General features: G+C 40.7%; 1 protein-coding gene across 8 annotated transcripts; it reads right to left on the bottom strand.

Annotated features, from left to right (window-relative positions):
- Positions 1-3,342: 3,342 nt before the first annotated feature.
- LOC106347744 lies at positions 3,343-5,875 on the bottom strand. Of its 8 annotated transcripts, XR_007324949.1 has the most exons (5): positions 4,657-5,875; positions 4,463-4,570; positions 4,278-4,354; positions 4,021-4,146; positions 3,343-3,934 (listed from the first exon to the last, which is right to left on the bottom strand). XR_007324949.1 is itself a non-coding variant. In XM_048760618.1 (4 exons), exons 2-4 carry the CDS (start codon positions 4,415-4,417, stop codon positions 3,802-3,804), a joined length of 399 nt encoding a protein of 132 aa, XP_048616575.1. In that variant the 5' UTR covers positions 4,418-4,570; positions 4,657-5,822; the 3' UTR covers positions 3,343-3,801. The 8 variants fall into 8 exon arrangements, 5 of the variants coding, with proteins under 5 accessions (XP_048616575.1, XP_022559874.1, XP_022559875.1 ...); XR_007324948.1 differs by having other exon boundaries at positions 3,343-3,928; positions 4,463-5,868; XR_001270803.3 differs by having other exon boundaries at positions 4,463-5,830.
- Positions 5,876-8,723: the final 2,848 nt, after the last annotated feature.

The following is an 8,723-nucleotide window of genomic DNA, read 5'->3' as shown; positions in this document are numbered from 1 at the left end:
TCCGGACAGTCAATTAACACTGAAAAATCCTCGATCAATTTCTCTAGACACGCCCCGGGAGCTCTAAAAACGGCTGTCAAAGACGCTCTCTCGATCCAGAAAGAGGGAGGTATCGGAAAATATCTCGGGCTTCCAGAGCTGTTCGGAAGGAAAAAGAGAGACTTATTCTCATCATTAGTGGACCGCATAAAGCAAAAGGCCTGCGGGTGGTCAAACCGTTTCTTATCGACAGCCGGGAAGATGACTATGCTCACAAGTGTGTTATCCCCCATTCCGTCACACGCTATGTTTTGTTTCCAACTTCTGATATCTCTGTGTAAGAGAATTCAATCAGCGTTAACACGCTTCTGGTGGGACACGAACATGGGAGACAAGAAGATGGCATGGATTGCTTGGTCTAAGCTGGTGCAACCCAAGGAAAGTGGAGGTTTAAACTTCAGAGACATTCAGAGCTTTAATGAAGCGTTCCTTGCAAAATTAAGTTGGAGGCTCATCAATCGTCCCGACTCCCTACTTGGCTGAGTCCTGTTTGGGAAGTATTGCAACTCCGAAAGCTTCTTAGAGTGCTCAGAGAAAACGGCAATCTCCCATGGATGGAGGGGGATTCTAATTGGTCGCGATATCATCATCAACTCTGCAGGCTGGGAAGTAGGCAATGGCTCCAGCATCAACATCTGGGAAAAACCATGGCTCAGTTGCTCCACACAGCTGAGACCTATGGGGCCACCACCGAGAGAATTCTCCCAGCTCACAGTGTCGGATCTCATGCTCCCGGACCGAAATGAGTGGGATACTGATATGATCCAGCGAGTGCTTCCTTTCGAGGAACAGAGAATCCTAGCCATTAAGCCAAGTTTAACCGGGGCTCCGGATAAACTCTCTTGGCTGAGCACGGATACAGGAGATTACTCGACAAAAACCGGATACAAAGCAGTCCTTTTCTCTCGAAGTGTAGAGGATGCAGGGAGTATAGAGGATGGATCTTTCGATTGGAAGAAGAGTGTTTGGAAGCTTCAAACAACACCGATGATCAAGTTGTTCATCTGGAAAGCTCTTCATGGAGCATTACCCGTTAGCGAAGCTCTCAAAGCCAGGGGAATCAACACTGATGGACAATGCAAATGATGTAATATGCCTGAATCTATTGATCATCTGCTCTTTCACTGCTCCTATGCTAGACAGGTTTGGGAATCAGCCCCTGTCTCCCCAAGCATTGAGTACAGTGGATCCATAGATTTAAGGAGCAACTGGAGTAGCTTCTGCTCAAGAAAGAGTTTGCCACCAACTGGAGTTTCTACAGGAGCTTTGGCTCCTTGGATCACATGGCAGCTATGGTTAGCTCGGAATAAGCTCGTATTTGAAGGGAAAATCATCACTGTGGAAGAAACTATTTCCATAGCATCTGCATGCGCCAAAGAATGGATCTCGTGCCAAAATCAGGTGAAAAATGCAAAGCAAGCGATACCAACTAGACCTCCCTTGCAACCGGAATGCGCCTTGGTGAGAACCGACGCGGCTTGGAGCGAAACCTTAAAAATTGCAGGGCTAGGTTGGACAACTAGACGCCAAGAGAGAGACTTTCCATTCGCGACCACAATACATCACGTAGAGTCTCCACTTGCAGCAGAAGGATTGGATATGAGGGAAGCTCTCCTGAAATGCAGAGAAATTGGCCTGTCAAAGCTCAGATGTGAATCGGATTCTGCTATCTTGATCAAAGCCATAAATTTGCGCTCCCCACTGGTTGGTTTGTATGGGATTTTAGCTGACATTTACTCTATTGCATCCTCCTTTGAATCCATTTCGTTTACCTGAATCTCGCGTGAGAGAAACAGTGTTGCGGATGGATTGGCAAAGAATGTTTTTATCATCGGAGCTGACCATTATGGCAGCAAAAAACTCTGTTTAAGTACGTTTGAATTAATAGAAGTTGTGTGTCAAAAAAAAAAAAACAGATTGGGTATGAAATTTAAATCTTATAATAAATGAGGTATGTTTTTGAAGCGCTATATACTCTACGTATAGATTGAATATATTTTGGGTAGGTTATGGCCGTTTTTCCATCCAATCACAAACACTTGATTTTACGTCTCAACTCCAAACATACATGCCCGAAGATGATGTGGTCATAGAACCATTTCATCATAGAGCAAGTTCTAACTTAGAATTGTCTACTAGCTGGGTCATAGAAAATGGCATAGCCTAGACATTAAATACCCAAACATGACAAATTAGCCTCAATTTGCCACAATTTTTTTTGTGGCTGAAGAAATTAGTGATAAATATTTTAAAAATGTTTGTCACGATTGCAAATCATGACTAATTTGTGATCATTCCGCCAAAATACGTCTCACCAATCAGCCGAGTAAAATTGTGCTTTTTTACATTACTAAAACTATCTTCGGGTTAAAGATTAAAAAAAATAAGAGAACCCCATGGTTCAAATTTGATAAAACGTCAAACAACCTCGGGCTTTAAGACAACGAACGACCTTCAGGTTAGTATTCTACAAAGCTTGTATAACCCCAGGTTTAAAATAGCGAATACGACTTACCTCCAAGAACTGAGCATCAACTCCTTAGAATTTAGAGGTTCTCAAGGATAGAAACTTCAAATCCTCAGGGATCTAATCTACATTTCCTTTCGGCTTACAAGGACCCATGAATAATATCTACAGATTATTAGTGATCGAAGTCTTCACTCCTGCTAACCTTCGCACTGGCGGAGCTAGGTGAGGAGTCCCTGCCCCATTATTATTATTTTTCCGCTAATTTTGTATATAATTTTCAGTAATGCCTCTGATGAAAATTTGAATTTGTAACTATATTACTAGTGTTTTAAAGTTTTGCTCCGGGTGAAAACTAATCCTAGATCCGCCACTGAACCTTCGGTTTTTTTAAAGTAAAACCCACAGATCCTCCGAGCTCCTAAGAATAGAATACCTAAATCCCCATGGATCAGGGCACAAAGTCTTCAAAGCCTCTGGGTTTCGAAGAATATTTGACATGATCATCCAGATTTTACATTCCCGATGGCTCCAGATCGTGTGACCAAAATATGGCTTGAATTCTTTTCTTTGTGAACCTAGCCAGATCACAAACTACCTGATAAAGTCGACTAGCTTCGAAAGATCGGGCTACTCATTGAAGATCCGATATTTTTTGCAAAGGAAAGAATGTCTAATCTCCACTGGTTTTTTATCATAAAAAAGGTCATTTCCTTCTTTGGAAATATTACAAAGAAAGAACAGAATCAAGTCAAATAAGAAAGCCCACTGGAAGCAGGAAGAGATAAAATACACATAGAAATAGGATTGCGAACAACTGCCAAATAAGCCAGGAGTAAACGAAAGTAAAATTCTATACATAAAGTGTAAGCATGGACGGTTCTCAGAAATAAAAAAAGGGTCATCAGAGGACAAAATAATCCAAACACCAGAAATTAAAACAGAATAACAAGATAAGGTGATCAGCGAGACAGGTCTTCAATGGGCACCGATCTTCTGTCAGGAATCCACATAGGAGAAAGCCCTCCTCAGTCATCATCAACCCCCATAATCAGTTGGTACTGGTGAAATTCTTCCTTGGGCTTCCAATGCTCAACTCGTTTGTCCAGCCACACATGTATAAGTTCCCAGAGAGCCATCACCCTCACCCTCTGGAACGTTAACATTTGGTGCCTAATCAAAGATTGAACCTTCAGCTGAAGAAAGAGGCTTTCGCTCTGCAACTTACCCCGCTCAGAACCTTTACCAACACCTCATAACTCACAGCGGCAGGATCTCATAACCTCCCAATGATTTTATTCCTTCGGATCAGAAATTGGAAAGACAGGAGCATCCACAATGGTATAACATGGATGAGAACGTCTCCTCAAGACCATCATCTTCTGATATTCCTCGAACACATCCACCACAGGAACTTCCACCCTATTCCTTGTAAAAAGAAAGGTAAAAAAAAAAGAAGAAGAGGTGAACGACTTCCAGCAAGATAATGGTAGCCACCAGAAAAAAAAACTTACCCCAAATACGACAGTGAAACAAAACCTCCCGACTCACCAAGAAAGAAACATGTCTCAACCTCCTCACAATGGTCAATGCGTCCTTCACCGATGCTTCCCAATCGAATGATACTGGTTGGGAGATAGCTGATGCAAGGATACACATAAATCATGAGTTACATAAACAATAAATAACTTGGCATCAAAAATCTCGCCTACACGACACCAAAACAAGGGGAAGCTAGCTGGAATCTCTATTGACCTTCATGAACATATACCTCCTATTCCATCGATTCCCAAAGGGCATTCTGTATTTGGTACCCTTCAACGGTTCTTCATCGATCAGTTGGCCATCCTGGAAACGAATTTGATAGAATCCATTCCAATTAGTTAGAGGAGTAAAATAATGTGCACACATGATTTCATGCACGCCAAAGTATATGCCATGAAGCTATCTTAGCACCTGGATCGCAATTAAAGTTCAACAAGCCAGAGGATCGATTTGTGAAGGAGAAATATCAATATATAACAAAACTTCTGCTACCAAAGTTGGTACTTCCCCCTCTGAAACCTGCCTCAAAGAAAGTCTCATAGAACAATTTCATCTGCTCTTCCATCAAAAACCCGCTCAAACATAGATAGACTCCAGAGTTCCACCTCAAAAGGTAAGGAGGATTTGCCCTGAATTTCAGAAACCTATTCTTCTACAATCTCTAAACAGGGACCGGCTCCCTCAAAACCTTGGGGGTGATAGCGTCTCAAGGGAGCCACTGGAACAGCTTCCTGATCAAGCCTCCTTATCAACTTCAGGAGCATCATCCCATGTAGGACTAGGAGAGGAAAATGGACTACCAAAAAGTTGCATGGGCTTCATACGACCGCTCAGAAAAGAAGTAGGAAAAGAAGAATGATTTGGATACTCCTCCATCCTTTTGAAGCTAGGAAGAACAAAAAATTCATCCAAGATACGCTGCCAGCAAAAAAAAAGAAAGAAAGATAGCCCTTTTCTAATAACATAAATAAGTCAAGTTTTCTCCCATTGAGGAAATCGGATTTCAATGGTCATAATGACTAGATCTCATCAACAGGGAAATGAAATCCCCTAAGGGGATTCAAATAATCAACCAGAGTGGATTTCACAAACAAGAAATCTCCCTCCTACAAGTTCCATGCTCCGACCTTCAAACTAGAAATCCCTGCTTCCGAGTAAGACGATGAACTTTCCTCAGCACTAAACTAACCTTCTCTGGTCTTCCTCGTGTGTGTGTACTTCTTGAGAATCCCCTGCTTGGATCTTTGGAGGACATTGGCAGATCTACACGATCATTATCAGTTAGATAAAAATGTATGTGCATTAATTGTAGCATCCTACTAATTGATTCCGGGTTCAGGCCAGGATCCATCTACAAGATTTGGAAAAACAAAGTACCCACTGAAGTACATCGAGAATTCCTTTACCGGATTCGACCATGTGCCATTCGTGTCAGGATATCGTTAGGTTATGTACCTAGAAGGATATGTGCCTCTCAGACCACAAGCCCCCAAGGCCCGCGCCAAAAAACAGATCTTGTCAATCATTTTTTTTTTCTTTTTTCTAGGCCCAAAGACTAATCACCAAGAGACCCATAGAAATCCGGATTTTCTTGTCACTTAAGGCGTCTATGAATGGAAAAAGAGAATCGAACCCAGGACGGAAGCTCCAACTGGAACCCCTTTACCACTAGGCCAAGACCACTTGGTTGTCAATCATTCATCATTGAAATGCGAATTCAGGATTATGATTATGAATCCCTCAGGACCATGTGATCTTATTTGGCTCAGAGCTTAAATCACCTAAGGAATAACATATATCCTTTGACTACTCATGACTACTCATGGCTAGATATCTACTATTGGGTTCCTACATAGTCTAGGCCAAAATAATCCCGAAAAACCTAAAAAAACGACGTCTTGCTCCTAATATTTATAGACATGCTGAGAAGGTACGACTGTGGTCAACCAAAGTGCACATGTTATCTCTCAATGTCACCCATGAAATCGAAAGATAAAGAGAAAACTGTTGGAAGTAACTAATTTAAGGAGCCATTACTCCTTGTTCCGAGCATGACGCCAATTTTTAATTTCTGCCTAAACAAATTATGCCTTCAGAGCCGGATTCATTCATGCTTCTGGGTAACATAGAAAACTTTTAATAAATTGATTTTTTTCATATTTCAAGATACGGAAAAGTTTAACCTTATTTTCGACTAAAGACATTAAGATAATGGAGATAAAACAACTATCTACCCTCATAGAGAAAAGGATGAGTACAAAATAGGGGTGGGCGTTCGGGTACCTGTTCGGGTTCGGATTGGGTATTTCAGATTTTCGGGTTTTTCGGTATAGAGGTATAGAACCCGTTCGGGTATTTCTGTATTTCGCGTCAGGTTCGGGTATTTTTAGTTCGGGTTCGGTTATTTTGGATCGGGTTCGGATATTTAGATTTTGAAAAAAAAATTAAATTTTTCATTTCTCAAATTTTTTGTATTTAAAAAATATAACTTTCACTTAACTAATTTTTTATTTTTAATAGATTGAATGGTTAATAGATTTGGACGTAACATTTTGAAACTAAAAACACATTAATTTGGTTATTTTTAAAAACTTTTGGATGTAACTTTTTGTTAATTCTTGAAATAAAAAGTTTGACATGCGTTTTAAGTGAGTAGCAAATCATTTTCTCCGTAATTCTATGTATTGTAAACGCCGGAAAACCAGACTGACATAAAAGATAAAATAAAAGCGATGTTAAGAAAATAGACGAATGTAAAAGACGAATACAAGAACGAAAAGAAATCGTATTCGCAAAGAGACATGGAGTCGAGATATGATCTCTTTCCTTAACTCAAAATATTCGCTCCGTTAGTGAGACGGGATTGTACGAATATAGAGTCCCAGGATACAACCATGGCAGACGAATCACGGCTCACTCGTGATCGCCCTATCGAACTATAAACTCTACGAAACACTCTCGTATTTACGACTTACGGTAAGGGATTTTGCTGTTGGTTTTGATGGGAAAAAAAGTTAAACAATGAAGGAAGAGGAGAGACGATATTTAAGGAGACGGAGAAGACCCACTTCCCGCAACAGCTGCTGCACATGGGCGAGAATCTCGCGGAGATCGAGGAAACTTGAGTTCCGAAACTTCTTCCTCAAGACTCTCTCTATCTTGTTTAAAACTTTCGAGAGGATAAAATGCATGACGTTTTTATTTTCTAAACAAACTACTTGTCGTTTTAAATTAAAATGAATGTCGTTTTTTTCCAAATTAAATGGCAAAACGTTGAGCTTAACTTAGTCCAAAAAGAATATTCTTATTGGGCCGGAGGCCCTCCACCAAGACCCAAGACCCAAGCCCAAGCCCAAGCTCACGCCCACGCCGAGCCGAGCCGGCCGGACGGCGGCGGTGGCGCGCACGTGGGGAGCCATCCTCTCTTCTGAAGCCGTTTACACACTATGTGCTTTAGACTTTTTTATTCTTCTCTGTTATGTTCCTCATAGGCGATGTGGATGTTTCTCATTTCTCTTCACTCTTACCTTTTATTATTTTAGCCAATTGGGCTTGATAATTTAGGTCCAACAATCCTCCACATGAATAGAAATGACTCTAAACATATGCAGACTAAATGCAGACTCAATAGACTCTAAAAAACTATACTTATTCTAATCATGACTAGATTTGACAGACTTATCGAGAGTGTTTGCGAAAAATTCACTGTGTTTGAGTTGGTGGCATTTTTAAGCCTTGAACCACTCATAGTTAATATCTGTCGGGTTTACTTTACCAGAAGGTGAACATGATGTCTTGAACCAACCGGTGTTTTATGTAGACCGAGACAACAGGCATAACGCAGCTTCATTTTCTCGTAGAACTTAGTTTTCTATTGTGTTCATTGTGGCCCTGACCTATTCCTTGTTTTCATGAGTGAGCTTACAGAATATAGCCTTGCATTCATTCTCCTAGAAACGGCCCCATTTCACACTCATTAGGTGATTGACCATGAAAAGTATTGAGTAATACTCCGCTTTAGAAGCTATGAAATCATTAAAAGCTTAAGCTTATGCTTATCCTTCTCACATTCTTTAGCACTTTTATCATCTTAGGAGCTGGGAAGAGACTACTTTGTCTCAAGTGCTTTGGTTAGATTCTGTTTGATTTTGTTTTACCTTTGAACCTACGTCTTGGGATCTCCAGTCATGATAGGTAGGGTTGCAGTCAAGCATCCTCATTCGTTATAGGCTTTAAACCCATTCCTTTTGATGATTTAGCAACAACATCTCGTGACAAACCTTTTGTAAATGGATCCGCTAGGTTGTCAGCCGATTTGATGTAGTCTATTGTGACTACACCAGTTTGTCTAATGGTTTTATGTCGTCTTCTGATGTGACGAGATTTACCATTGTAGAGATTACTCTGTGCCCGAGCTATAGCTGATTGACTATCACAATGTATGCGTATAGCTGGCACAGGTTTCTCCCACATAGGAATATCTTCCAAAAAATTTCTAAGCCATTCAGCTTCTTCTGCTATTTTGTCTTAGGCTATGAACTCAGATTCCATGGTTGATCTGGCTAACACTGTTTGTTTGGTAGATTTCCATGATATTGCTGCTCCTCCTAGTGTAAAGACATATCCACTCGTGGATTTTGAGTTTTTAGAATCTGATATCTAGTTAGCATCA

Source organism: Brassica napus, chromosome C6, assembly GCF_020379485.1.
Source record: "Brassica napus cultivar Da-Ae chromosome C6, Da-Ae, whole genome shotgun sequence".
Taxonomy (NCBI): Eukaryota; Viridiplantae; Streptophyta; class Magnoliopsida; order Brassicales; family Brassicaceae; genus Brassica; species Brassica napus.
Note: the sequence above shows the minus strand (reverse complement) of the source record. Positions and strands in the feature narration are given on the sequence as shown.

Excerpts from the sequence above, each read along its gene's own strand:
- LOC106347744 (XM_013787335.3), bottom strand. The coding sequence starts at position 4,417 with ATGTGTGCACATTATTTTACTCCTCTAACTAATTGGAATGGATTCTAT. Across the intron at positions 4,147-4,277 it reads GGGAATCGATGGAATAGGAG|CTATCTCCCAACCAGTATCA; the intron begins GTATATGTTCAT and ends TCCTTGCATCAG. Across the intron at positions 3,935-4,020 it reads GTTTCACTGTCGTATTTGGG|GAATAGGGTGGAAGTTCCTG; the intron begins GTAAGTTTTTTT and ends TCTTTTTACAAG.